Source organism: Ursus arctos, unplaced genomic scaffold (genome assembly GCF_023065955.2).
Source record: "Ursus arctos isolate Adak ecotype North America unplaced genomic scaffold, UrsArc2.0 scaffold_19, whole genome shotgun sequence".
NCBI lineage: Eukaryota > Metazoa > Chordata > Mammalia > Carnivora > Ursidae > Ursus > Ursus arctos.
This window is the reverse complement of record NW_026622863.1, coordinates 41,089,038-41,116,705: the sequence shown is the minus strand read 5'-3', so window position 1 is coordinate 41,116,705 and position 27,668 is coordinate 41,089,038. Positions and strand designations below refer to the sequence as shown.

General features: G+C 50.0%; 3 protein-coding genes across 10 annotated transcripts; all 3 read right to left on the bottom strand.

Moving 5' to 3' along the window:
- Positions 1-696: 696 nt before the first annotated feature.
- On the bottom strand, positions 697-8,938 carry LOC113244843 (cytochrome c oxidase subunit 6B1). Of its 4 annotated transcripts, none has more exons than XR_008960142.1 (5): positions 8,831-8,938; positions 7,192-7,307; positions 5,715-5,815; positions 1,648-2,260; positions 697-1,500 (listed from the first exon to the last, which is right to left on the bottom strand). XR_008960142.1 is itself a non-coding variant. In XM_026484528.4 (4 exons), exons 2-4 carry the CDS (start codon positions 7,295-7,297, stop codon positions 2,207-2,209), a joined length of 261 nt encoding a protein of 86 aa, XP_026340313.1. In that variant the 5' UTR covers positions 7,298-7,307; positions 8,831-8,938; the 3' UTR covers positions 697-2,206. The 4 variants fall into 4 exon arrangements, 2 of the variants coding, with proteins under 2 accessions (XP_026340313.1, XP_057170353.1); XR_008960143.1 differs by having other exon boundaries at positions 7,192-7,305; positions 8,754-8,849; XM_026484528.4 differs by having other exon boundaries at positions 697-2,260.
- Positions 8,939-11,169: 2,231 nt separating this feature from the next.
- On the bottom strand, positions 11,170-13,571 carry ETV2 (ETS variant transcription factor 2). Of its 3 annotated transcripts, none has more exons than XM_026484540.3 (6): positions 13,502-13,571; positions 13,293-13,406; positions 12,968-13,027; positions 12,244-12,723; positions 11,619-11,731; positions 11,170-11,376 (listed from the first exon to the last, which is right to left on the bottom strand). In XM_026484540.3, exons 1-6 carry the CDS (start codon positions 13,569-13,571, stop codon positions 11,176-11,178), a joined length of 1,038 nt encoding a protein of 345 aa, XP_026340325.1. In that variant the 3' UTR covers positions 11,170-11,175. The 3 variants fall into 3 exon arrangements, with proteins under 3 accessions (XP_026340325.1, XP_044234855.1, XP_044234856.1); XM_044378920.2 differs by having other exon boundaries at positions 12,968-13,038; positions 13,319-13,406; XM_044378921.2 differs by lacking the exons at positions 12,244-12,723; positions 12,968-13,027 and having other exon boundaries at positions 13,329-13,406.
- Positions 13,572-17,609: 4,038 nt separating this feature from the next.
- RBM42 (RNA binding motif protein 42) lies at positions 17,610-25,351 on the bottom strand. Of its 3 annotated transcripts, none has more exons than XM_026484439.4 (10): positions 25,125-25,349; positions 24,755-24,899; positions 23,372-23,456; positions 23,189-23,263; positions 21,556-21,621; positions 21,302-21,477; positions 20,557-20,889; positions 20,111-20,228; positions 17,948-18,142; positions 17,610-17,855 (listed from the first exon to the last, which is right to left on the bottom strand). In XM_026484439.4, exons 1-10 carry the CDS (start codon positions 25,250-25,252, stop codon positions 17,743-17,745), a joined length of 1,434 nt encoding a protein of 477 aa, XP_026340224.1. In that variant the 5' UTR covers positions 25,253-25,349; the 3' UTR covers positions 17,610-17,742. The 3 variants fall into 3 exon arrangements, with proteins under 3 accessions (XP_026340224.1, XP_026340222.1, XP_026340223.1); XM_026484437.4 differs by having other exon boundaries at positions 21,302-21,456; positions 25,125-25,348; XM_026484438.4 differs by lacking the exon at positions 21,556-21,621 and having other exon boundaries at positions 21,302-21,456; positions 25,125-25,351.
- Positions 25,352-27,668: the final 2,317 nt, after the last annotated feature.

Sequence of the window (27,668 nt, the reverse complement as noted above, 5' to 3'; positions counted from 1 at the left end):
AGGGATGCCTGGGTGGCTCAGTCGTTAAGCGTCTGCCTTCGGCTCAGGGCGGGATCCCAGGGTCCTGGGTTCGAGCCCCGCATTGGGCTCCCTGCTCTGCTGGGAGCCTGCTTCTTTCTCTCCCACTCCCCCTGCTTGTATTCCCTCTCTCATTGGCTGTCTCTCTCTCTCTCTCTCTGTCAAATAAATAAATAGAATCTTAAAACAAAAACAAAAAACAATTGTTAAACTGAGGTAGTGGGTGTTAACAGCAATTATACTTTTTCTGTGTGCTTGCAATTTTCCGTAATAAAATGTTGAAAGAGGGAATGTGTTATTTTTAAAAATCCCTGCCCTCATAGAAATTACCTTCTGGTGTGTGTTGGGGCAATGATCAAGGACAAATTAAGTAAAATACAGGGAATATTAGTGGTTAAGTGTGAAGGGCTGCAAATGTGTGTATGGGAGCTGAGATGCTAGGTCGAGTGATCAGGGAAGGTCTCAGTTGTACTTGAGGGAGACCTACAGAGACAGCCACGTGGGTGTCTGGTGGAAAGGCATTCCAAGCAGGGTGAACAGCAAATGCAAAGCCCTCAAGGTTGGAGCCGGCCTGGTGTATGTTGACGCTTCATTTGCTCACATAGTTCCTGTCGCCCTGAAAGGCCAGCATGGCAGGAACTGTGGGAGCAAACAAGAAGTGGTAGATCAGACAGGAAACAGAGTCCTATCAAATCTTTACCAAATCAAATACATAGAAAGTACGTATTTGTAAATACTTGTAGATATCCAGGCAGTCTCTGCGGGGGAATGCATGGGGAAGTGCTGATGATGGCAGCCTCTGGGCAGAACTGGGCATCTGGGATCAGAATAAGTCCCACATCTTTTCACTGGACTCCGTGGTGTATTTGAAATTTTCACCACATTGAAGTTCTTTCTTCTATCCAACACATGACATAAGCTTCTACAGTTCCTCAAAGCCCCTGGGCATGCATGAGGTCCTCTGCTTAGAGCCCCTCGTCCTCGTAGGCAGATGTTTCACAAGATCCCTCCCTAAGGCCATGTTCATTCAGTACAAGAACCATCTCTCTGCTCACCCCAATGTGCTTTGGATAAGTCTGTCTCTCAACCGTTTGAGTGGTCTTGAGGAAACACCAATCCAGCCGTAACCTGGTGCTCTAGCTAGCTATGCTGGGCAGTCTGGTGGATGGTATTCTGGACCACCATAGTGTGGCGATTTCTCTTCGGGCAGCAAGGATGAATGTTCTTAATTTGGCCTGCTTAAATGACTTCCAATCATCACCACGAGAAGAGGAGGCCCAGAACAGAGGGAGAAATTACACACTGTGCAGAAAACTGCTTATTAGGGGCGCCTGGGTGGTTCACTTGGTTAAGCGTCTGCCTTCGGCTCAGGTCATGATCCCAGGGTCCTGGGATGGAGCCCCATGTTGGGCTCTCTGAGGAGCCTGCTTCTCCTTCTCCTCCTGCCTGCTGCTCCATCTACTTGTGCTCTGTCAAATAAATCTTTAAAAAAAAAAAAAAAGATACTTAAAAAAACTCCTGCTCATTAGACGATATTAAAAATTTATCATTAATTTCTTAAGACGTAATAATGGTAGTATAATTATGTGTAAAATAAACCTGCAACTCTAAGAGAATACATATACTTACTTATTTCTGGATAACATATGATCCCCAGATTGGCTTTAAAATCACCTAGACGGGGAGGGGAATAATTAGAGATGAAAGTGATTGGTCATTTGTTGGTAACTGTTCAAGCTAGGCGATGGGTACACAGGAGTTTTTATTAGGCTATTTTCACGTGGTTCAAAAATTATGTAAGAAAAGTTTTTTTCAAACTGTATGGATAATAAAGGGGAATATACAGATAAATTTTAGCACACCCAGGGGCTTGAGGCTATTTTGTATAATCACTCACTCTATTGTCTGGTATAGAGAAGGTGGTCAGTTTAATAACATAAAACAAAACAGAAAAAAACAATCACCCTGAAGGCCCTCTTACTGGTCAAGGTATTAATTCCCACCACAGCTTCTTGCCCGACTGTCTGGCTCTTTTACACAGACGCAGTCTTAACACTTTTCCAATGAATATTTATTATTAGTTAAGCCATGATTCAGAATCCCAGGGTAGGGATCCCCATGCACCCAGGTTCCCCTTCACCACCCTGGGAGAAGGATGGAGGACAGAGGAGAGGTGGGCGGAGCCAGTTCAGATCTTCCCAGGAAATGTGCCTTCTGCCCGGCGGTCGTCCCAGGCTGATACCTGTGGAAAGACAGCCAGCGTTACTCCCTTCCTCCGTGGGGAAGCCAGATGGGTGAACGCTTGTCTTCCTCATTCTGCCCACCTGTTCGGTCAGTCAACAAGGAAGCCCCGTACTGCCACTGTTCCAGGAGTGGGAGAATCAGCAGTGACCCAGAAAGACAAAAATCACCGTCCAAAATGAACTGAGCTACTGAGGGGGTAGGGGATTGGCGGGGGTGGGTGGATGAGAAACATCCCACATTTGCTGCGGGGCTGTCCTTGGGGAGATGCAGGACTGTACAGAGATTCAAGAGTGTGGCTGTCCCTGTTTCAGGAACCCCAGAGTCAACACTCAATGATGTTTGGCAGAATAGAGGAAAGAAGACATACTAGGCAGCAGTGAGGGGGGAATAAAAAAAAAAGAGGCTGATCTATGCTCTGGCACGAATGGATCTCCAAGATACATACTCAAGTGCAACAAGATGCAAAACTGCATGGAGAGTATGACGATCCTACCGTTGACCACAGAGGTATGCACGCATATGAGCAACGACAGAAAGGCCCACATCCAACCGTTAACACTCCCCAAAGTAAAAACTAACATTCTGCAACTTGCGGTAGACCTTCCTACAGGCAGCCAGAAGCATATCCATTTAGACACAGAGACTCACATTTATATGCCATACATTAGAGGCAGTGGACAAAAGCATGGATACAGAAGAATGACTCTGAACCCCTGCCCCATCACTTCCTAGCTGTGTGACCTCAGGCAAATTCCTCAACCCTTCAGGGCCTGAGTTTTTAATGATGTAAAATGAGGATAGTGACAACAGTCTCCATCTCATACCGTTTTTTAGCATGTTTGCCCTCACAGAATATAAAGTGCTTACAAAGCAGCTGGCCCACGGTTAAGTGCCTATTTATACACACACACACATACACACCCCCTGTATCACGAATTCTACTTTGAAAAACATACATACAAACTGGGCGATACCATGTAGATTGTCCTACAACTTACCTTTTCCACAACTCTTAGAGCTCTTTCTTTTTTTTTTTTTTTTTTTAAAGATTTTATTTATTTATTCGACAGAGAGACAGCCAGCGAGAAAGGGAACACAAGTAGGGGGAGTAGGAGAGGAAGAAGCAGGCTCCCAGCAGAGGAGCCTGATGTGGGGCTCGATCCCAGAACGCCAGGATCACGCCCTGAGCCGAAGGCAGACGCTTAACAACTGCGCTACCCAGGCGCCCCTCTTAGAGCTCTTTCTGTATTCTGTCACATAAATCAAGATAAACGTACCATCGTTTATCTAACTCGGGCTGTTTCTGAATGCTCCTCATTACAAACAGCTCTGCGGTGGACATCCTTGTAGACGAGCATCTTTGTAGGATGTCTACATGTAAAACTGCCACATCTGGAGAGGTTTTTCCCCATTTTGTAAGCTTCTGCCAAAATGACCTCATTTATAGAACCACGAACATTTAGCACTGTCAACCTGTATAATTCTCGCACCAGACCGCAAGGTAAAAATGAGCATCTCTCTGTTGTTTTAAGCGGTGTTGTCCTGACTGAGTGGGGATAGACACTTTTTCATGTCTGGATTCCCCTGGATTCCCTTGCACTGGACTTGTACTGTCTATAGTCCACCGTTTTCTATGTGTGAATTTCTCATTCACTGGGTTTACCTCTCTGTCTCTCTTTTAAAGAATCAGGCTGGTCTGATCCAAATTTCTCTTTGCCCAATGATCCTACTTCATGGAATGGAAACTCAGGAAACCATTAAATAGAGGGGAAAACATTTCTTGCCACGGAATCGTACACTGAAGTGCCATTTTATAAAGTGAAAAAAGAGGCGCCTGCGTGGCTAAGTTGGTTAAGCATCCAACTCTTTTTTTTTTTTTTAAGATTTTATTTATTAGGGGCGCCTGGGTGGCACAGTGGTTAAGCGTCTGCCTTTGGCTCAGGGCGTGATCCCGGCGTTATGGGATCGAGCCCCACATCAGGCTCCTCTGCTATGAGCCTGCTTCTTCCTATCCCACTCCCCCTGCTTGTGTTCCCTCTCTCGCTGGCTGTCTCTCGCTCTGTCAAATAAATAAATAAAATCTTTTAAAAAAAAATTAAAAAAAAAAAAAAGATTTTATTTATTTATTTGACAGAGAGAAAAACAGCCAGCGAGAGAGGGAACACAGTCAGGGGGAGTGGGAGAGGAAGAAGCAGGCCCCAGTGGAGGAGCCTGATGTGGGGCTCGATCCCAGAACACCGGGATCACGCCCTGAGCCGAAGGCAGACGCTTAACGACTGAGCCACCCAGGCACCCCAAGCGTCCAACTCTTGGTTTTGGCTCAGGTCATGATCCCAGGGTCCTGGGGTCAAGCCCCACATCAGGCTCCCATTCTGGGAGCTCAGCAGGGAGTCTGCTTCTCCCTCAGCCCCTCCCCCTGCTCATGATCCCTCTCAAATAAGTAAATAAGTAAGTAAATAAATAAAATCTTAAAAAAAAAAAAAAAACCCAAAAACAAAAAACAGAAACAACCATTTATTCTTACTTCACCAAGTTTTTGAAATAAAGAAACCAGGGTAGCCGTATAAAGGGGGCTTTGCAGAATACATTTATAAGCCCTAACAAAGGGGACACTGCCAGCACCTGAGGGTAGGAACCACACAATCTGATGCTCTCAAGGCGAGGGCAGGCCCAGGTCCCGAGAATGGGGTGTAGGGCACCACCGGGCCTAGAAGCATGCTTCCTGGCACCCTGTCCAGCATGCACCCGATGCAGGCTCTGAGGGTGGAGGTGGGATGCTACATACTTGTAACATCAGGTTACTCAATCCCCCAGGGACAAGGGGAAATCCTGGAAGGGCACGGGGCACTCGAGGACACTTGACAATGTGGCCGGAGAGGGGGAAGGAAAACCAGGCAAGCTGAAGCAGACTGCATTAAGGCAATTTGTTCTCAAGAAATAAGCCCCAAAGGCATACATCAAGGATGCTTCAAATATACTGAAAAAATGAGAACATCACCTCCATCAAAAGGGAATCAGTTAAATAAAAGCATATGTAAGTTGCTAAAACAAGTAAGGCAGACCTATATGCATTATTATAAGAAAGGCTCCAAGACACACTGTAAATCAAATGTGCATAATAAAAAGGCACAGAACTGCACAAGATGGTGAGCCCCACAGGGACGGGGAGCCAGCACTGTGTATGTATTTGTGGAGTCCATGGGCGAGATGGATGTAGCAAGGACGAGGAGAGGGCCCTGGTCGCTCTGGCCAAGAGCCCTGACTGTTTGAGAGTACTGGCGAAAAGAGGGAAGGGAGACAATTCCAGAAAGAAGACAAGGCTCAGTCCCATGGACGGCGCAATGCCCTGTCCTCCCTCTGCTTCTCCCAGATGAGCCGCCACTGAGCTACCATACTTCTCTCTGCTAAGACCCCACCCCAGCGTTCCAAGGGCCCCAGGAGGTGGCACGTACCCAGGATATGGGGCAGAGGGACTTGTACACACGCCGGTACCATTCACACACGGAGACATCACCCCCTTTAGCAGTCATTGCCTTCTCACAACGGTGGAAGTCTGTGGAGAGAGCAGTTCAGGGTCAGCCCAGGCAAGGACTGGAACACATTATTCATCAAAACTGTCAGAAATCATCTTTACTTCACAACAGTTATATATACATACACCCACAAAACAAGTGTCACAAGGAATGTCTATTCCTACAGAAGTACTGATAAGGGCTAGATAGGGCTCGCTAAGTTGATTTTACTAGACAAGTACTGTTTGACTTGAAAATTCTGGGGTCTGGAATGAGGGGGCAACGTGAGGGGCACATGTGGGGATTATGGAAGTCCAAAACCAGGGCAAGGGAAGGGGAAGATGATCTTGGGGCTAAGATGCTGGCATCCTACAGAGGAAGACAGGAGGGAGATAATTTGGTTTTTTAAAGTAGGCAATTACTTAAAAGAAAAAAAAGAAAATTACTCCAGGTATTCCACACCTGGGCACATTCCCTACATAGCAGCATTCACACGGATGTCAAATTACATTTAAGAGGGGCGCCTGGGTGGCTCAGTCGTTAATTGTCTGCCTTCGGCTCAGGGCGTGATCCCAGCGTTCTGGGATCGAGCCCCGCCATCAGGCTCCTCCCCTGGGAGCCTGCTTCTCCCTCTCCCACTTCCCCTGCCTGTGTTCCCTCTCACTGTCTCTCTCTCTCTGTGTCAAATAAATAAATAAAATCTTTTTTAAAAAATTACATTTAAGAGAACGTTTATAGCACCGTCATTCGTAAAAGCCTGAAACTGGACAGCACGCAAGTGTCTGGAAATAAATTATGGAAAACTGTACGCAATCAAAATGAGCAAACTACATGCCACGGCAAGGAAGAATCTTCAAAACTGCTGGATGAAGAAGCCCAAACAAAAGAGAATATCTCCAATATTTGTCAAGTTCATCAAGAGGCAAACCTAAGAGCAGTGATAAAACCAAAATGTGACTGCCTTAAGTTGGCAGTGCAGCAGCTCTAGTTGAGGGAGTAGGATGCTGTGTGTAAGACAGGGCGTGCAGTAGGCAAGCAAGCTCAGACTGCTGACAGGATCTCATTTTCTCTCCAGGTTATAGTTACACGGGGGATTCACTTAACTATTATTCATTTAACTGTACATTATGTTTTATGTATTTCCTATATGTATGTTAATATCCGTCTCATACACACACAAATAAATCTTTAAAAAAAAAAATCATTGTAGGAACCAAAGTTTGTGACCCTGGCCCAGATCTTGGATTTAAACAGAGCTGTGATGAGGGGCATGGGCCCTGCAAGGTAGGATGTCCAGGCAAAAAAGAGGCCTGGGATGTATAGATCCCTGAGGAGCAGGCAACAGGTAAGCAAGCACCTTGAAGTGTGGGACCAGGAAAAGGTTCTGCATCCCTTCCCATCCCCGTGCCCTGCTTACCCAGGTAGTTCTGCCAGCAGTTCCTAGTCTGGTTCTGGTTGGGGAAGCGGCTGTCAAAAGGGGCGGTCTGGTAGTTCTTGATTTTGGTCTTGATTTCTTCTGCCATGGTGCTGACTCTTGGAGACAAAGAGAGTGGATGTTGGCAAAAGTTCTAGGGGGTGTAGGCAGGGGGATGTCGCCCACCCAGGCACGGGAGAATGGAATAGGTGAACAAGCCACCACTTTCTCCCTCTCAACATATACACACAGAGGTGAAGGGTGGGGCAAATCCATACATCTAAGTGTGGCAGTTACAGCAGGGCTTGGTGGAGGGCGGTAACTACTTAGCAAAATCAGGCCTTATTCATCCCAAAATAACACTAACTAACATTCACGGAGTGCTTAGTTTAGGCCAAGCACTGTTCTACACTTTACTTCTGCAGCCACCCTAAAAGGTAGGAACTATTACTATCACTGTTTCACAGACAAGGCACAGGGTGTCTAAGTGACTTCCCAAGGTCATACAAGTGCAGGAGCTGCACCCAATCATTGACAGAACCTACCCTCCAGAGGTTCTTCATCTCTTTGGTGCCATGAACTCAAGGGTCTAATGACCCTCTCTCAGAGTATTTTTAAATGCATTAAAAAACTGCAGAGCATCACAAAGAACACCAGTTGTATGTAGCTGAAGTAATCGTAAGTGGAAATGTATTCTGTGACATCTGCAACCATAATTTGATATAAGATGACCTGTGATTTTGATTGTGGACAAAGTCATGTATGATGCAAATATTACTAAAGCTGTTGCCTCCATTCCTAACTGAAGGAAATGCTACATTTCAATTACAGATTAGGAAAAATACAGATGTAATTTTTCCCCCATTCAAGTCCTAGCACACCTTGCATTCTACCGATTTTGCAGACCCAGAGTTAAAAACCCGTTATAAAGTCTTTTAAGAGGTGACACGCAGTTTTTGCCAGGTAATGTGAAACTGCCTCTATCCCAGAGAATTCGAAGAGTAATGGGGTTACAAAGAAGTGAGCAGGCCAGTGTTAAAGTCAAGGGACCCAAGGTAGTGGTGCGGAGTCTCGGGGAAAAGGGTAGAGGGGCGTGGGGAGGAGGACGTAGAATACCAGCGCTGGGACCTGTTCAGAGCAGTTGTTTTGGGGGCCGGGCGGGGGGGCTGGGAGGAAGGGAGGTTCAGGGATGACTCTGAGGCCTCTCCAACGTCCAAGCGGGAGGGAGGACCTGAAACCAGGGAGCCAGGCTGCGGCCCGGGAAAGCCAGGGGGGCCACGCCTGCGGCCTGAGATTGAGGACACTACAGTCCAAACTACGGGATCCAAACCCTGGACACTGGCTAAGTAGCTTAATATCGCTGAGTTTCAGTTGCTCCACTGTCAAAAAGGGATCATTACAGGCCCTACCTCATAGCGCTGGAGGGAAGACGAAATGAATTAATAAAGTCACTTGAAACGTTACCTGGCATTAAAGAAGAGCTACATACTCGTTAGCTAGAGGACTACTAACAGAACAGAACCCCAGGGACCAGGGAAGCCGGACGCCGCTGCCCAGAAACTCACTTCGTTCTCGGAGAAACTAGGTCCGGTTCCTCAGATCCCCAGGATAGGTCCCAGCTTCCCAAGCCCTCGACACTCACCTAAACACACCACAGCAGCAACTCGCAGCTCAATGTGACCCTCAGCAAAGACGCCAGAATCGGACCGGAAGCGGAATTAAGACCGGCCGGAAGTGGGGGAGGTGGAGTAAATGGGAGTCTTCCGCATGGCTAGAGCGCCCTCGGGGAGGCCGTCAGCGAAAACCACTAAGGCCTCGCCCATCCGGGAGAACTCCTAACTCCTATTGGGCTGAATACCTGTTCATCATCTCTTGGTACTCTTGGTCCAATCGTGAGCTTGCGTGGCACTTCGAAGGTCCGAGCTGGGGCTTGACACTTCTGGTTACAGGTTCTCATCACCTTACTGTTTTTACCGACGGAAAGGAGTTTTGGTTCCTTGGGGCTAGCTGTGGAGTCGGCCTGAGAGAAATATCCCAGCAGAAGTATCCTTATTCATGCAAGAATTTCTTATTGAACGCTTACCCTGTGCCAGGTACTTCTGTAAGCCTTGGGGAAGCATCACTGAACAAAACACAAGAATCCTTACTCTCTTTGTGATTATTACTGGATCAGTTGTTAGGGGTTTGAAATCAAACCAGTCTTTCTCCCAGGGTCATTATCACATTATGAGGAATACCCAGACTCCACCTCCTGTTCATTACCTTCTTCTTCTTCTTCTTCTTGCTCATTACTTTCTTTCCCCAAGCCTCAGAAGGCACAAATTAACACAGATTTGAGTTCCTGAAGACTCAAACCAAAGTCTTGCATCACAGAGAGGAGGGGTTAAGAATAAAAGCTTGGGTCTGGGAGAAATCTGTCCATCTTGGAAAGTGACACATCTGTGCTTCTAGTCAGAGAGGTATCCCTGACTCTTTCATACCCCACAGCTGATCTATCAAGAAATCCTCTTGGCTCTGCCTTAGCAATATATTCAGAATTTTCTCCCACATCTGGTTCTAGCCATGGGCACCTCCAGCCTCGGCTATTGCAGTAGCCCACTCCCTGGCCTCCTGGCTTCCCTACTGCCCTCCACAATCATCCACTCAGCCAGAGGGACCCTGTTAACACCTCAGTCAGATCATTTCCCTTTGGCCCAGAACCCTCCCCTTGGGTCTTGTCCGACTCTCTCAGTCAAAAGCCAAAGTCCTTACAAATGACCTACACAGTTTGGTCCCTCTTATACCCCCATTTCTGTCCTTCTTCTCTTTACTCCCACTGTTCTAGCCACACTGGTCTCCTCCTGCTTAAACATGTGGGCTGACATCCCTTTAAGGGCCTTTGCACTTGCTGTCCCCTGGGTCTGCAGTGCTCTTCCTGAAGCTGTTTCCTTCCCTCACCTCCTTCAGGTTACCTTCTTGGTTAGTCCTCCCCAGACAAGATATTTAAAATGGGCATCTTGGGGCACCTGGGTGGCTTAGTCGTTAAGTGTCTTTCTTCGGCTCAGGTCCTGGGATCGAGACCTGCATCTGGCTCCCCGCTCAGCAGGAAGCCTGCTTCTTCTTCTTCTTTTTTTTTTATTATTATAATATTTTAAAATTATGTTAGTCACCATACAGTACATCCCTGGTTTTTTATGTAAAGTTCCATGATTCATTAGTTGCCTATAACACCCAGTGCACCATGCAATACGTGCCCTCCTTACTACCCATCACCAGCCTATCCCATTCCCCCACCCCCCTCCCCTCTGAAGCCCTCAGTTTGTTTCTCAGAGTCCATAAGGATGCCTGCTTCTCCCTCTCCCACTTCCCCTGCTGTGTTCCCTCTCTCGCTGTGTCTTTCTCTGTCCAATAAATAAATAAAATCTTTAAAATAAAATAAAATAAAATAAAATAAAATAAAATAAAATAGGCATCTTGTCAGTCCATGGAAGGACCATTCGTTAGGGGCTCAGTGGTTCCCAGAATGGGGTAGGCTCTCCTTGGGGTCTAGATAGGAGTTCTATCACCCTCAGCTTGGAGTGGGAAGACAGTAGGTGATTTGGGGGATCAAACCCTAGCCCCAATTCCTTAATGGTCCCAGGCACTGAAAGGACACACATAAACTGTTTTTTTTTTTTTTTTTTTTTTTGACTCTTGAGTCCTCTCTTCAGGAGGGATACAGTAGGTAAACTCGAAAGTTAATGATTGGGTCTGATTCCTTTACAAGTCCCAGCACAGGCAGGCACAATGTAGGCCCTATAGGTAGTGAGATGATTCCTTTGAAAGTTACATCACACAGTGAGCACACAAGTAGGTCCCCTAAGACTCTGGGTGTAACTTGGGATCACGCGGGCGGGGAGGGGGGTGGAAGGTGAGTGTGGTGGTGCACACTTAGGGTCCCTAGCGGGTTTAGTCAGTATCCGTGGGAAGGATGCAGGCGGCACTCACGACTAGTTTGATGGGATATTTTTATTGGGTCGCTCCTCCCGGTCCACCCCCCGCGCAGTCCGGATAGGCCAGGCCAGGCACGCGGCCCCCGAAACGGTACGTGTACTTGCGCCCACCGCTCTTGCGCACGATGTCGCGGCGGTAGTAGTATCGTAGGCCTCGGCTCAGTTTCTCGTAGTTCATGCCGGGTTTCCTCTTGCGCTCACCCCACAGCCGCGCCACCTAGGACAGAGGCCGGGCTTAGTCTGAAAGCAGGAGGGAGCGGGGCTTGGCAACGGACGGGCGGGGCGGGGGGCGCGGTTTCAGGTACTTTCTGGACGCGAGTTAGTCCGGGTAACTTCTGGCGGGGTGGAGAGAAGTACGAGCTGGGGGCGGGGCCAAGTAAGGGGCAAACAGAGTGGCCCGGCCAAACTGAACGGGAGGAGGCCCGGGCGGGATGTGGCGCGTCTGGGAGGCTCCCCCACCTCTCTGGGGTCACACAGCTGGAACTCGCGGCTGTTGCCAGTCCAGCGGATGCAGTTGCTACGCTCCCCGTCTCGGAGCAGCTCCAGGAGGAACTGCCACAGCTGAATGGGACCTGTGGAGTGCAGGCAGATGAACACACTCGGCTTCCTAGACCCAGACCATGTCCCTTCGACGACCCAGCTGTCCGGGCTCCCTCGCTTCGAAGGTGCAAGGGTCCGGGTGTTCCCAACTCGGGACCCAGAAGTCCAGATCCCTCCACCTTGGGGCCCAAAGAGTCCAGATCCCTCCATATAAGGAACCCAAGAATCGTCCACAGGGACCCAGGCAGCCGGGGCCCCCGTCTCGGAAACTTAGAGCTCTGAGTTTGGATACCACACCTTGGTGACCCAGGCATCCGGACCCTCACCTTTTTCCTCTCAGTTAATCCAGGAGCCTAGGTTCTGGTCTCTTGCTCCCTATTAGACTACCACCGTTTTAGTTCTCTCCTCCCCTACGACCCACCGTCACCGCCTCTCTCTGGCTCTCAGGTGACTAAGCCTCGCACCTTCGCTGCCAGTTTCCCGGGTCCCGCCCCTACGCGCCTAGGCCCCGCCTCACTAGATTCTGGTCCTGCTGACCTCTCACCTCGGTGGTTATTTTTGGGGTAACAAGCCAAGGTTACGCCGTCCGACGGCTGGCTCGGTTCGGAGGACGTGGTGAGATCTGAAGTCTGGTACCCCTTTGAAGAGGTGGTGCAGTCCGTATGCAGCCCCGAGACCCAGGAGGTGGTACAGTCTGAGCCCGCAGGCCCACCCCACGAAATGGTAGAGTCCGCGCTCTGCTCCCCTCCGAGGCCCTGGCCCCAGTAGGCGGGGCCGTCGAGGCCCATAGAACAGTCCCAGTTAGTGGAGCTGGCGGCGGCCTGGGAGCAAGACCACGGGTTGGTCTCTCCCCCCGAGATGATACAGTTCTGGCCCGCTGCCCCCGCAGCACCAACGAAGGGGGCGGGACCCAGGCCGGGAGGGGCGGGGCCTAGGGCCTGGGAGACGCCGCTCCAAGGGTCCGAGCCGGTGCACTCCAAGTCTGTCCAGTCTCCCGACCACGGAAGAGCCTGAGGGGCGGGCTCTGTGAGGAGTAACAGACCCCAAGTGAGGGGAGCCCAGGTGTCCGGGTCCCCGGCCCCCTCAGGGGTTCTTGGAATCTAAGCTCTCAGCCCTGACGCCCTGCGCTCCCGGATCTAGGCCGTGCCATCTGGAGGACCCAGGCGTTCCCGTGCTAGCCCCGTTCCCCTCAAAGATCAAGTTTAAACCTCTAGCTACGGTGGAGGACCCCAGTCCCCTCATTACCCCGCCTCTGCGCACACACTCACCCGGCCCCCATGGAGCTTCTGGGTGCGGTAACGCGGAGTCCCAGTCCGGCTGTGGGAGCCCTGCGAGGGGTAAGAACAAGCAGAGTTTCGGGAAGGGTGTGAGCAATGACTAGAGACGCCCCCTCGACCACCCACCCAGCAGTCTTTATTTGTCCGGGCCTGAGTTATTACCCCCAGCCCCTACTCACTCACACCTAGAACTCAGGACCCTTGCCTCGTCCTCTTTCAACCTCAGCACTTCCAGCCCGAAGCCCTCTCCCCATTCAGCCTTAGGCGTCCAGGCACGCCCCCTTTCTCCCTCAGACCCCGGAGCCCAGCCTCTCACCTTCCTCAGCTCCCAGGAGTGCCAGCCCACAGCCACCTTTCCAGCGTGGCTCCCCTGTCCGCGTGTCCCCTGGGAGCGCCAGTTCGGGGAAATAGAAGCCGAGTTCAGCTCCTTCTGCAGGCAGTGAGGCGGTTAGGGCCCGGTCGGGGTCAGCGGCGGCCCCCACCTGTGCACCCTCCCCAGACGTGGACTCAGTCCCCGCAGCCTACCCAGCCCTGACAGCCTGTTCCCTGGAGGCACTTCCTGTGGAGACGCTTCATCCCAGTTCCAGAAGTCCATGGATGCGCCTTGTCAATGTTCTGGGCAGGGAGAAAAAAGGGGGCAAGGGGTGAGCTGGTGACACTTAGGGACCCTGGAGTCTGGGCCCCAGCCCTTGCTTCTCTCAGACCCAGGAGTCCAGGCCTTTTGCTCCCTCCTTCCCCAGGACCCTGGAATCTTGGCCTCCAGTGTCCCTTTTCTCAGACTAGGAGTAAGGGACTTCAGCCCTCTCCTCCCTCAACCCAGAAGTCCAGGCCCCCAGACATCCAGTTCATGGCTCACCTCTGGCGGGTTTCTCTGTCCCCGGCCAGGGGTCTCAGCCCCATTTCATACTATGTACCCCCTCCCCTGGGGGCCTGGGCAGGGGGAATTTTCCAAGACGTCAGAGCCGGGGGTCGCAGCAGGGTCGAGTTGCAGGGCCCGGGGCGGGGCCAAGCGCCCCCCGCCCCCGCCCCCCCCCCCCCCCAGGGATGGCCGTCTGCCTCCTGATAGCTACAGCTGTCCTGCTGCAGGGGTGGCTTGGACTTGGACAGGAGCTTGGGGAACGGTCGTCTCTGAGAGACCCAGGGTGCGGAGGCATGTTTACGGGGTGATGGGGGTGGAGCAGCGGGTTTGGTGGACAGGTTTTCCATCTTGGGTACTTGATCCTGCGACATGGGGGGTAGGGGGGAGGGTCTGGGGTCAGCTGGGCCGCGCCTGGCTTATCTGCAACAGGAAGGGGGATTTCCGGCCAGACCCCAGGTCCGCCAACGTCACAATCTGTAGGGGGACTGCGGGGCGGGGTGGGGGAGGCCGACCCAGGATCCCCAACCAGGCCGAGTTCTCCCCTTCGAAGGCTTTGAGGACGTTCTGGGGCTGCTCTTGAGTAGTGTCAATCATGATAACATCAACAATGTGACCAATAACCACAGTAATTCTAATAGCTAACATTTATTGAGGGCTCATTGCATGCCACCAACTGGGCCTTGGGCCTTCATTTAATCCTTTTATGAGGTAAGTACTAGTCTTCATTTTATGAAAGGGGAAATTGAAGCCGACTTCCCTTCACTTCTCTTCATCTCCAGAATCCTATGCTATAATAGTTTGAGACAAATGGAGGAAATTTGAGTATGAACCGAATATGAGATATAGAATTATTCATTTCCTTAGATGTGATTATGGTATTATGGTATAAAAGGTCTCTATAAGGAAATGAACACAGATATTTAGGGGTGAAGTATTACTTGCTTCAAATGATTCAGAAAAGAAACAAACGAACCACCTGTATACATGTAACATATATATATACATGCAATAGTTGGGACATAATTATAAATATAAAAAATAAATTTGCTGTTTATCTGAAACTTCAAATTTAACTAGGTGTCCTATATTTTTTTAAAGATTTATTTATTTATTTGACAGAGAGAGAGAGAATGCAAGCAGGGGGAGGGGCAGAGGAAGAGGGAGAGTGAGAGAAGCAGAATCCCCGCTGAGTGCAGAGCCCAACTGGGGGCTCGATCTCACAACCCTGAGACCATGACCTGAGCTGAAATCAAGAGTCGGATACTTAACTGACTGAACCACCCAGGCGCCCCTGTCCTGTATTTTTATTTCCTAAATCTGGTGACCCTAAACCCAGGTAGCTTGGCTTCAGAGCCCGTGGTTGTACCCATCCTGCTGTATGTATTAATAAGTATTTACCATTAAAAAGAACATCTTTGATATGGGCATTTTCCAGTATTCACCCTGCTTGACCATTAACCACTTGCCATTTTGGGGGTGGGAGGACGGGAGCGTGGGTATTGCTCTTCTGTTCATGTTACATTAGGAAATTGGGCCTTCGGAGGGTGAGCCACTTAACGGGTCACAGAATGGGCAGGTGGGGGGTGCTGGGATTGGCCTCAGCATTGGGGGAAGAAAGAGCCCCCAGGTATCTAACCCAGGGGCCTGCAGGGAGGGTATCCTAACCTGCTGATCTCCACTAGGCCCCAGGCCTCCTCTCCCTGAAGCTGGCCTTTCTCCTGCGTGTGTCCGACTGTCCATGGCTCTCCGCCCTAGTTAGTGTCCCTGGCTCTGGGTCTCTGTTGCACCAGGCCTGACTCCAGTGAGGCCTTGTCACCATCTCTCCTGCTAAGTTTCAGTCCCTCCCCATCTCTCTCCCTACCTCCTTATCTCTCTGTCTCCATCTTTCTCTCTGGGTTTTCTCATGTCCCTTCCCATTGTACTGCCTTCACCTGCAGGTCTCACCTCTCCATCTTTGTCTCCCTCCCCATCTCTCCATCTCCGCTTGCTACATCCTTTCATCTCATCCATCTGCCTCTCAACCCCACCGTCGGGCTTTCTCTCCCTTTCCTCAGGAGGACTTAAACGCACTCATTTAAAAGCTTCCTTTCGGAGACAAACCATAAGAGACTCTTAATCATAGGAAACAAACTGAAGGGTTGCTGGAGGGGAGGAAGCAGGGAGGACAGGGTAACTGGGTGATGGACATTAAGGAGGGCACGTGATGTAATGAGAACTGGGTATTTTATAAGACTGATGAATCACTGACCTCCACCTCTGATACCAGTAATAGATTACATGTTAATTAATTGAATTTAAATAGTGAAAAATAAAAGCTTCCTTTCTGCAATCATTCCTTCTTCCTATCTCCTCCCTTGTTCCTTGTTCCGTGACTGAAGTGAGCAGAAGGGGGTCAGGAGCAGGAAGGGCTAGTGATGTGGGGGTAGGGATTGAGGGTCCTGGGGCTGGCTTGTCTAGCCCAGGTGGCAGGGGGCTGAAGGGCACTTCCTGTGAGGGAGGGAGGCCCTCACCCTTCTAACCAGACTGGAAAATGTGACGTCAGAGAGGGAGCAGTAAGGGAGGAAGGCCAGAACAGAGGAAATTTGACACCTCCCCTGGGGGGGGGGGGGCGACCAGCTTCCCAGAGAGGTCTTGGCATTGTTTCCTTCCTCCTCCCATGCCCCCTCTCAACCCAGGGTTCTGCTGGCTCTGCCCCTGGGAGACCCTCATCCCCTCCCCACGCTTGAACCACGCAGTCTCCCTCCTTCACTTGGTCCCTGCCCCTGCCTCCTTCAGACCTCCAGTCCACAGCATGGCCATGTCAGGGCTCTTTCTAAACTGCAAATCTGATGCCAATCCATTTGAACTTGGTTCCAGCTTCTCAGGGCCTGCTGCTGCCTTCAGGGCGAAGTCTAAGCTCTTAGTCTAGTGTTCAAGATCCTCCTTGGACACTTCCTCAGACAGGCAGTGTCAAGCTTGGGTCTGGGAAGAGAGAGGCAGAAGAGACCCACAGATGCAGAGAGAGAATAGAGACTCAGAGATAGATGCTCAGAGACAAGAAACAGAGGGGCACTCACAGAGACACTCACAGGGAAACAGACACAGAGAAGCTGTGTACTCGAGGGGGTCCACACAGACATAAGGCAAGAGGAGTCGGCTGGGATTTGGCAGAGTGAAGAAGCCGGAAAACAGTCTCAGAGATGCAGAGGGTGAGAACTGCAGAGACTGGGAGAGAATGACAGCAAGAGCATGAGACAGACTCAGATGTGGCCAGTTCCTTCAGGAAGCCCTCCCCAACTCCCAGGTCAGCACCCTGGGCTCCGCCATCCCAACCCTAACCACTCCATGTGGCAACGGGCCAATCTGCCGCCACTGGACCCTGAGCTCTGAGGGAACAGAGTCCAGGACTATTTCAGTCACTGTCCCCAGAACTGGCTAGGCCTTTGGTGAGTTTGCTCAATGGACGAAAGCCTGGAAGGCTGTGACCTCCAGAAGGGCAGGGCCCAGAAGAACCCCTACCTTGTACTGAGAACACAGGCTGGAGTCAGAAGACAACCGGGCTGAGTCTCGGCTTGCTCGCTATAAGCCGCTGCTTTCTCCTCTGTGGAATGGGCTGCACTCAGCATACACTTGCAAGAGGCTTAAGGAAGATGTGATGGGTGCACAGTAGGGACGGAAAAATGCCCATCTGCATGTTTGTCTAGGTAAACTTTTAAAGCTCCCCACGATTCACTATTCCCAGATCCGGGGATGCCAAGCCCTACTCCCCAAAGAGTGCTTCCAAGCTCAGCCAGGGACGGAAATAACGTAAATTTATTGAAACTGGTTTGGGGGAGGGTGGGTGGGTGGATAGTGGGGGATCTTCCAAAGAGAACTGGGAGAAGAGCCAGCGCCCGGCCAGGAGGGAGCGGGTGCCCAGCCACAGACCCTATCTCAGGCCCAGTTTCTTCTTCTCCTTCTGCTTCTTGCGCACCACATCCAGGTTCCGGTCCTTCCACATACTCTTGCGCAGCTTGATGGGGCGTGAGCCCACATACTTCCCTGTGGGAATGGAGGGTTCAAGGTCAGGCTTGGGGTCAGGCTCAGGCCAGATGCTGGTCATACCCACAGTCCCTGAGAGAGGCCTCACCCACCATTCATCTCACGCATGGCGCGCACGTAGTCGCTGGGGTCCTTAAAGCTGACGAAGCCATAGCCCTTGGTCTTGCCTGTGCGCTTGTCTCGGATCACCTTAGCCTTAAGGAAGGATGGGAAGCGGCTGAAGGCGCGTGCCAAGATGTCATCATTCACTTCATTGCCCAAATCCCCACAGAAGATCCGGAAGTCATCTGGGGTTGGGAAAGAAGAGGTCAGAAGATGCAGATGCCTGGCCCTATGTCTGCCTTATTTAAACAGCCCCCCCTTCTCTGGAGGCATCCCCCAAACCCTCTTCCTTCTGTATCCCCAGCAGTCTTGGCCTGGGGCCCTCTCCATAATAACAGCCAACATCTGTATGGTATGTACCCTGCATTAGACTCTCTGCTAAGTACTCGAGAAGTTTTAACACATCTGGAACTCCCAACGGCCCTTTTACACCAAGGCACAGAGAAGTCATGTTACCTACCCAAAGTTACTCAACCAGGTAGTGGCAGAGCTAGGACAGGAACTTAGGCACCTGGCTCCAGGGACCCCACTTTTAACTACCTGCACTGCCTTTCCCCACCCTAGGACCATCTCATCTGTTCCCATGATGAAGGCTCCAACTCTGTCCTCACCCTGGCCTCTCCTCTGAGCCCCCAGCATCCCTTGGTCTCCTGGACATCTCCCCATGGATATCCCCTAGGCCCTGACACCCATTTGCTTCCTCTGCAAAGCCCGCTCTAATTCTCTAAAACACGAACACACTGTTTGATCCTTCTCCAAGGCTGACCTCCACTGCCATTCCCGAGCATATCCCCTGGGCTGGGCCTGAGCCAGACCGAACATACTCAAGCCCAAAGCATCCCTTCCCTGACAAGGCACATACTATTATTATTATTCCCTTGTTGGAGTGAGGAAAGAAGAATAGAAAGGTTAAGTGACTTGCCCAAGGTCACAGAACTGGGGTCTACAGCCTGCACTGACCACATCTAGGCTGACACTGCCATGCCCTGGCCTGGGGCAGGTAGATGAGTCCCAAAAGAAGAGGCAGAAGTCAAGGACTCAGAATCGCTTCCTCAGCTAGCACTGTGGCTGCCCCACAGCTTCTCTGGTGATTAAGGATACTCTCTGGGAACAAGTTAGGCCGCCCTAAGAGGAAATAGTCTGATAAACTCAGAGAGAGGGGTCTTCTACAAAACAACTGGGCTGGACACTTCAAAAAACTGTTATACGCAAGACAAAATGGTAGGAGGGAGACCATTCTCATGAGAAGATAATCTAGAGACTGAAAACTGCATGCATCCTGATTCACGGGAAAAGATGGCTGTAACAGATGGTTTAGGGACAACTGGGGACATTTAAACATAAAGGGAATATGAGATACTATAGAATGACCATTCATTTTTTTAGGAACGTTAATGATATTATGATATAAAAGAGACTGTCACTTTTCTTAGGTGATGAATGCGGAGGTATTTAGGAGTGAAGTGATAACTTCATTTATAACTCGCTCCAAATGACTGAGCAAAATCCAGAAAGACATACATACACATAGAAGGATAAAGTGAATATAGCAAAATGTCAATTGCTGAATCTAGGGGGTGGATATACATGACTGTTCACTGTGCAATTCAGTGTTAAAAATTTTTTTTAAAGATATTTATCTATTTGACAGAGAGAGAGAGAGAGAGAGAGGGAACACAAGCAGGGGGAGCCGCAGGCAGAGGGAGAGGGAGAAGCAGGCTCCTAACTGAGCAGAGAGCCCGATGTGGGGCTTGATCCCAGGACTGTGGGATCATGACCTGAGCCAAAAGCAGACACTTAACTGACTGAGCCACCCAGGCACTCCCAGTGTTTAAAATTTTTCATAAGAAGTTGGCAGGAAAAAAAAATGCTCTTTTACCTTTAGCAAGCCAGGCCTCTCATGAATAAAACAGAGTTCAGAAAGTCCTAGGTACCAATTGCCTCTACCAAATTCTGTTCAGTGGCTAGGTGAGGCCTGCCCCTCAGAGCCACGGTCTAGGCCTCCCTGAGGTAAGCACGCAGCAGGGCCTGCCCTACAGAGAGGCGGCAGTTGTGGAGTGACCTGGTTTACCTTCCCTGTGTCTGCCCCAAGGAGGAGACCTCGGTGTGTCCTTGAATGAGCAATGCCTGGCCCTGCCCTTGGGCCCCCTTACCTGCATCCCACTCCAGCAGGCTGGGGTCCTCCCAGCTGCTCCCAGCTGCTGTGCGAATGCAGCGTTTCAATTTCTCTGGCTTTCCTTTCTTCTTGTCCTCACCCAAGGGCTCTGGGACCTGTACAGGAAAGGGGATGGGGTGCAAAGGGCTTGGTGTTGGGAGTCTTCTGGACCCATGCATCCCCTTCAGGCTCCCCCACCTGCCTTTGCCCCTCACTCTCCTGCTTCCATAATTAAAGAACTGGATGTACTTCTGAATGTGAGGTACTTGTGTCTGCCTCCTCCTTCCCCATGTCCTCCCAGCCCCTCCAATTTTCTGGGTCCCCCTACCTCCATCAGTAGAGGACTACATGTGGTTTCTGGGTGTGGAAGGCCATGGGATCCTGTCTGTACTCCCCGCCCTTTCTACCTGCCTCCCATCCCCAACTGCTATGCTCCCTGCTTACCTCAAGAGCCATGAGGCCAGGGGGTGGCTCAGGCCGTGGGGGCCGGGGTCGTGGACGCAGGGACAGGAGCTCAGGAATGCGTAGTGGGGGAAGTAGGCCTCGTACAACTTCCAGCGGGAGGGGCAGGGGCTCAGGCTCAGGCAAAGGCATGGCCAGGGCCAATGGCAGGCTGGGCCCGATGACCGCAGGGCCGGTGGGGGCACCTCCTGCCCCAACAGCCACTGCTGCGCTAGCCTCCTCCAGCCCGGCTGCCGCGGCCACCACTGCCTCTTCCTTCTCTTTCAGGCCCAAGCCCAGGCCCAGCCCCAGCTCTCGAGGTGTCGCTGGCTCCTCCTGTGGGCAAGGCGAGACAATGAAGAGCGCCCTTTCAGAGGCTCAGATCTTACTCCCATCCTGTACAACAAAGGAAGGGCCTGAGCCGGAGAGCAGACAAGAGACACCTAGACAGAGAAAGGAGGCTCTAGTCAGAGACAGACACAGGGACAAAGACACCAGGGCAGAAAAACAGACGGGGAAAATCAAAAGAAAAATAGAGATATAGGGACAGAAACAACCCACAGCATGTGTTTCTCTACTTTCCTCACAAAAAGAAAGAAAAACAGATTTAGCCACGAAAAGCAATAGTGAGAGACTGAGACAGAGTCAGAGAGTGAGAAGGCAGACTTAAGACATGGCCCATCAAGCCAGGATTGAGCATCTCCCCAACCTTCACACCTCTGACCATGAGCTCCCTGTCCACACTTACCAGGGGAGGTCTCAGAGCAGCCATGGAGCTCAGAGGGGGCCCTGGGGCCCGAGCCATTGGTGGGAGCATCATAGGTGGTCCGGGGGGGCCAGGCAGAGGGGGGCCCACAAGAGCCTGGTGAGGGGGCCGCAGGGCCATAGGGCGGGGACCACCTGCTGCAGAAGAAAGAGCAGAATCTGTCAGGGTGTTAGTGGGGGAGTTGGAGGGCTGGGGGGGAAGTTATGTGGCAGGGATGATGACCCTGGCCCCCTCACCTGCTCTCTGTAGCACGTGGGGGACGAAGGCCGGACGCAGGATAGGGGCCCTCTGGGGGGCCACAGCTGTGGGAGAGAGAGATGGGGGTGTGTGTCATGGGGGACCGGGGCACTTGAGGTGAGGTGTGTGTGTGTAGGTACTCTCAGCATCCAAGAAATCCTGGAGAAGAGTCTGGGGAACCTTCTGGGAGATGCAGGAGTCTTTCCATTTGTTCATTCACAAAAATTTACCACTGGGCATCTCCTCTGGGCCTGTCCCTGTTCTGGACAATACTAGGGACACACCGAAAGACCAAAGGCTCTCAGGGAGCTCCTGGTCCAAAGCAGAAGGGAATAGACCCATCACCAGAGAGTGACATCCCAGAGTGATCAGGGCCAGGATGGGGTAAAGCCCAGGCAGGGTGAGTGGAACTAGGAGGAGGAAGCCTGGGGAGTGGTGGGAGCCCAGAGGAGCCCTTTGACCTAGCCAGCGTGGCTAGAGGCTTCCTGGAGAAAGGGACCTGTGAGCTGAAACCTAAAGGATAATAAAGACCCAACTGCCTTTGGTCAGGCAAAGGGTGACTGTAAAGACTACTGGCAAGGAGAACATTTACAAATACAATTTTTTCCCTTTTCAGTTTAGTATAATTGTAATAGCAGAAGTTGAAATTTGGAAAGCATCATAAGAGACTGGTCAAAAAGTCAGTAGGCGTCCAAGCATAGCCTTGTTGGCTGGACCATAGATGTCCTCCTGAGGGCAGCAGGGAGCCACAGCAGGGTTGGAAGCTGGGCAGGGTGACTAGGTCAGATGAGCATTTTGATCGAAACCATACTGGAGAATAAGAAATGTTGAGATTTCTCAGATATCAGATAAAAAAAGTATAACAGGAATTAAGTAACACAATCAATAAGTTTGATCTAATGGAGATCGTACCAGAACTTTATGGAACATGTATTCTTTTCATACATATAAGGAAGTAGTGTCACAAAAACTGACTGTGTATATAAAGGTCACCTTGACAACAAAAGTAAGAATGACCTGTGGAGAGGACAGATTCTAGTTAACTTGATTCTAATTTAGTTAATAGGCTTTAGAAGGTTATATTTGGGTGACAGTGAGCAGGGGAGAGAAGGGAGATCAACAAGAACGTTGTGGGCATTCTAGCAATGCTTCGGGCTCCTAGGGAGCATATGGGGATCTCTCTGTAAGGGGCTAGGTGATGTCGGGTCTTGACTGCCAGGTGAAGAGCTTGGCGCTTATTTATCCCATCAACAGATAGCACATAATGCTTACAATGTGACAGGCACCGAGACTTTTGTCCCTCATGGAGCTTGTATTTTAGAGGAAACAAAAGGTGATAACCATAATGAGTAAATCGTATAGCTTGTTACAAGGTATTAAGTGCTATGGAGAAACACAGCAAAGAGTAGGGATTAGGAGAAATGGCAAGGGGGTTGCTTTGCAATGATCAAGTGAAGCCTTACGAAGGCCAAACTGACAAGTATAGGATCAGGTTTGTGCTTTAGAAAGATGGTAATGTCAGAGCAGGGATGAAATGAAGAGGGTGAGTTAGCATAATGATGTCGGCAAGATGCTGCAGTAGTCAAAACAAGAGTGCTTGGTTAAATGTGGGGTTCTTGGCCCCAGACCTACCTGCTCGACGCAGGAACATAGCTTCTCGAGCCTCTGGACTGTCCAGGTGACTCCGATCACCAGGGCCAAAGCCAACTGTTGGAATGGAAAGAAACAAGGATGGTGGGAGGAGTGTCCCAGGCATCCCTTTTTATTACCGTACCTGATCCCTTGGCTCCCTCTCCTCCACCACTCCTTACTTACCTGGACCCACAAAAGGAGGGCCACCCACCATGGGAGGAACCACTGTGGCTGCAGCAGCTGCCCGGGCCTCCAGAGTCTGTTGGACCTGTTGGGGAGGAAATTGGGGTGAGGGGCCTGATTCAGTGCCCCCAAGCTGCCCTGGCTGGCTTACCCTTAGAGGCCAAGGGTTTCATTCTTTGCATTCCTGTGTGGTGCTGACGATCTGTCAACCTTAAGTCTAAGTTAAAATGTCACTTTTCGCTAAGGCTTTTGGGATCACACTTGTGAAAGCTGTCCTTAGCCCCTCCCAGTAGCAACTTTTCTTCTTATCCTGTTTCATCTTCCTCAATGCATTTGGCACTATTTGAAATTATGTCCAGCCTCTCCTGCTCATCTCCCATGCCACCACCCTGGTCCAAGCCATCATTGTCTCTTACCTAGATGATTATGGTAGCCTCTTCTTCAGTCTCCTTAACTCTGCCCTAGCCCTCTATAGTCTGTTCTCCAAACACAGCCATAGTTAGTTAATATCTAAGTTAGACCATAATACCCATCTGCTCAAAATCCTTCAACAGCATGCCATCTCAGAATAAAAACCAAGGTCTTTATGGTGGCCCACAAGGCACTACCAGGTCCGGTGTCTATCACCTCTCTGTCCTCATCCCCTCTCACTCTCCCCCTTGCTCACTCTGCTCTAGCCACGCTGTTCTCTCTGCTGTTCCTTGTACATGTCAGGTATGCACCTCTGTTATGGCCCTTGCAATGGCAGTTCTCTCTGCTGGGAATGCTCTTCCCCTACGTATCCCCATGGTTCCCTCTATCATGTCCTTTATATCTTTGACTCTCACTTCCTCAGAAAGGCTTTCCCTGACCACGCTGATAAACCTCTGCCTTTCTTACTCTACTTTGACCTGTCTTTCCCCAGTAAAATATAAACCCCAAAAAGGTAGCAATTGTTTTTCTGTCTTGTTTTCTGCTACATGCTTAATGCCTGGAATAGTGCCTGATGCAGAGAAGGCACCCAATAATCACTGACAGAATGAACAAGTTTCAGTTACTTGTTTTCTTTTTAGTAATCTCTATCCACTAGTCATATATAGCTTGCTACTGAGCAGGTGAACATGACTAATGAGACTGAGGAACTATTTAACTTAAACGTAAATTTTAAATAGATACAGAATATTTTTGTCATCACAGAAAGTTCTACTGGACAACATGCTCTAGAATATAAGCTCCCAAAGGGCAGAGATATTGTTTACTTAGTTGTTACTGTGTTCTCAGTGCCTGGCACATAAAACATTTGTCATGCTAATCAATAAATCGACATGTCAATAGCTCTCTGTATACAAACACTGTGTTCAAGGCACTGTGCTCTCTGATTTGTATGCCTTAGCTCAGCCGTACCTGCTGGTAAGTGTTGGTTGCGATAATTGGGCGGATCACTGGAGCTGCTGGGACCTGCATCGCTTCCACCGTGGGGACCGTGGGCACCGTAGGCACAGCAGTTGGGATGCCGGTTACCGGAGCCCCCAGAACTTCCTGCTCAAACCTGAGGAGGCAAAACCGACACCACAGCTCAGGACTTCGCATTAATTCTAAAACGTTGGGTATACCGCGATAGCGCCTTCACCCCTGCCAACCTCTTCTTACTCCCGCCCCCACAATCCCAAAAGTCCCATTTGCCCATGACAGAGCCATGTAGGGCTAATTTCGGCCTGGAGACTCCAGCGCTCGGTGGCTCTGACTCTGGGACGGCTTTTACCGCGGGCCTTACAGGGCCATCTCCGCCTCCATCTCCTTCAAGCGTTCCTCCCCGCTCTTGCCCGGCATGCCGCCGCCAGGGCCCGGGACCACAGGTCCTCCTGCACCCGGGAGTCCCGGGGCTGGCCCCGCCCCGGCCATCGCTGCTGCCGTCGCTGTCGCCACTACTACCGCCTCGGCCCAGCGGCCTCCGCCTGTTCCGCTGTCTACTCTCTGGTCTTGTCGGGGTTGGCGCCCGTGAATGACGTCTCAGCGAAAGCGACGGGCGCTGGTTCATGACATCATACGGAGCTAGGCCAATGAGAATCTGGCCACACCTGGAGGGCCCACCCCCAAGGAGGAATATAGACCAATCAGAGTGTCGAAAAAAGGAACCAATGAAGAGCCTGGGTCTAAGTAAGTGCAGTTAAGTGAGGCGGCCACGCCTTCATTGGAGGAACAAGGGCTAATGAGAGCGCTGTAAAGTCGTTGGCCCCGTCCCTAAAGAGGAGACTGGACCTTTGAGAGCTCAGAAAAGTTCGGAGGCTCCGCCTGTGCCACTGAGGCTCCTTCCGGAAGTTTTAAAACACGGCGTCCACATCAGCCCAGGGTCGGGGGAAGCTAGAGATTGCTGGGTTCCGTGGCCTTCTAGTTGGGGGTAGAAACACACTACCGGACTGTGTCTTCCAGAAAGACAAGGGACATGATGTGGGAAGCTCAGGGGGCGCTTGACCCAGGCTTTCTGGGGAAGGTGACGTCTGAAGACTTGCTAGATGAAAATGGGGATGTTCTGGGTGGGAGGAATAGTTTGTGTAAAGGCCGAGAGAGTAGTAAAATGCGTCAGCTCAGAAAGTCACGTGTGTGTAGGTTTGGTCTCTGTGTCCTTTCTTGGGACACAACTCATCCTTTTTTTTTTTTTTTTTTTGTAGTCCTCAGTATGTTTTATTATGAATATTTAAAATATACACGCTAGGGGCGCCTGGGTGGCTCAGTCGGTTAAGCGTCTGCTTTCGGCTGAGGGTCCTGGGATCCAGCCCCGCATCGGGCTCCATGCTCAGCTGGGAGCCTGCTTCTCCCTCTCCCTCTGCCTGCTGCTCCCCCTACTTGTGCTCGCTTGCACTCTGTCAAATAAATAAAATCTTATAAAAAAAAATACACAACATCAGAGAAGAATATAACAAACGTCCAGTTACCTCTCAGCAATTACTAATTTTGTACCCTTTTTGTTTCACCTATACTTATTATTTTGCTGGACCATATTAAAACAAATTCCAGACGTTAATAAATTAACCCATAAATGCTGCATGATGTATCTCTAACAAATAAGGACTAAAATTTAAGAGAAAAGAGCATTTTCATACCCGAGAAAATTAATTTCTGGTTCGTTCCCGGGTTCAGCACCACAAAAACAAAAAAACGAAAAGAATATTAATTTAATATTATCTAACATCCAGACTGTTAAATTTTCCCTGTCTCAAAATGTCTTTGTATAAAATCAGGCTATAAATAAGGCATGCACGTTGCATTTGGTTGCTGGGTGGGTCTTTTTTTTTTTTTTTTTTTTAATCCTGTCAGAACTTTTACTGGCTGTCTTGGTTTCTTGAAGTTCCAGGTCTAAGTCAGCAGTAATGAATGCTTTGTTAAAATACTGGCTTTGGGGATGCCTGGGTGGCTAAGTTGGTTAAGTGTCTGCCTTGGGCTCTGGTCATGATCCTGAGGTTCTGGAATTAGTCCCACCTCTGCTCACTGCTCAGCAGGGAGCCTGCTTCTCCCTCTCCCTCTGCCCTATCCACTGCTTGTGCTCACTTGCTCTCTCTCAAATAAATAAATAAATAAATAAATAAATAAATAAATAAAACATTTTAAAAACCACTGGTTTTTATTTGCTTCTGTGCTACAGATGTGATAAGAAAATAGGTTGCTTTTTTAACAAAACATTATTATTAACTAGAGTCCATACTTTATTCAGATTTTCTTGGTGTCTAATCTCTTATGTTTGAGCATTCCATCCAGAACACATTGCATTTAGTTGTCTTGCTTCTTTAAGCTCTTCTTGCCAGTGACACTTTCTCACATTTACCTTGCTTTTCATGAGTTTGATAGTTTTCAGGAGTACTGGTCAGGTATCTTGTAGAATGTTCTTCATTTGGGATCTGATGTTTTGTGGGGGGTTTTGGGGGAGGGGGTTGGGGGGAGACCTCAGAGGTAAAGTGCAATTCTCATTATGTCATATCAAGGGTACATACTATCAACGTGACTTACCACTGTTGGTGTTAACTTTGATCTCCTGGCTAAGGTAGCCTTTGTCAGGTTTCTCCACTACAAAGTTACTTTTCTTTTTACTTCCTTTCCACGCGCTTTGGAAGGAAGTCACTATGCGCAGCCCACACTTAAGAGGTCTGGAGAGTTAAATTCCACCTCCTCGAGAATGGAGTATTTACATAAATTATATGTAATTCTTCTGCACAGAGGATATGTCTGTTCTTTTATTACATCATTTTTATCAGTATGGATTCATGGATATTTTATACTTTGGGTTATAATTCAATACTACTTTTGTTAGGCACCCTAGGCACCC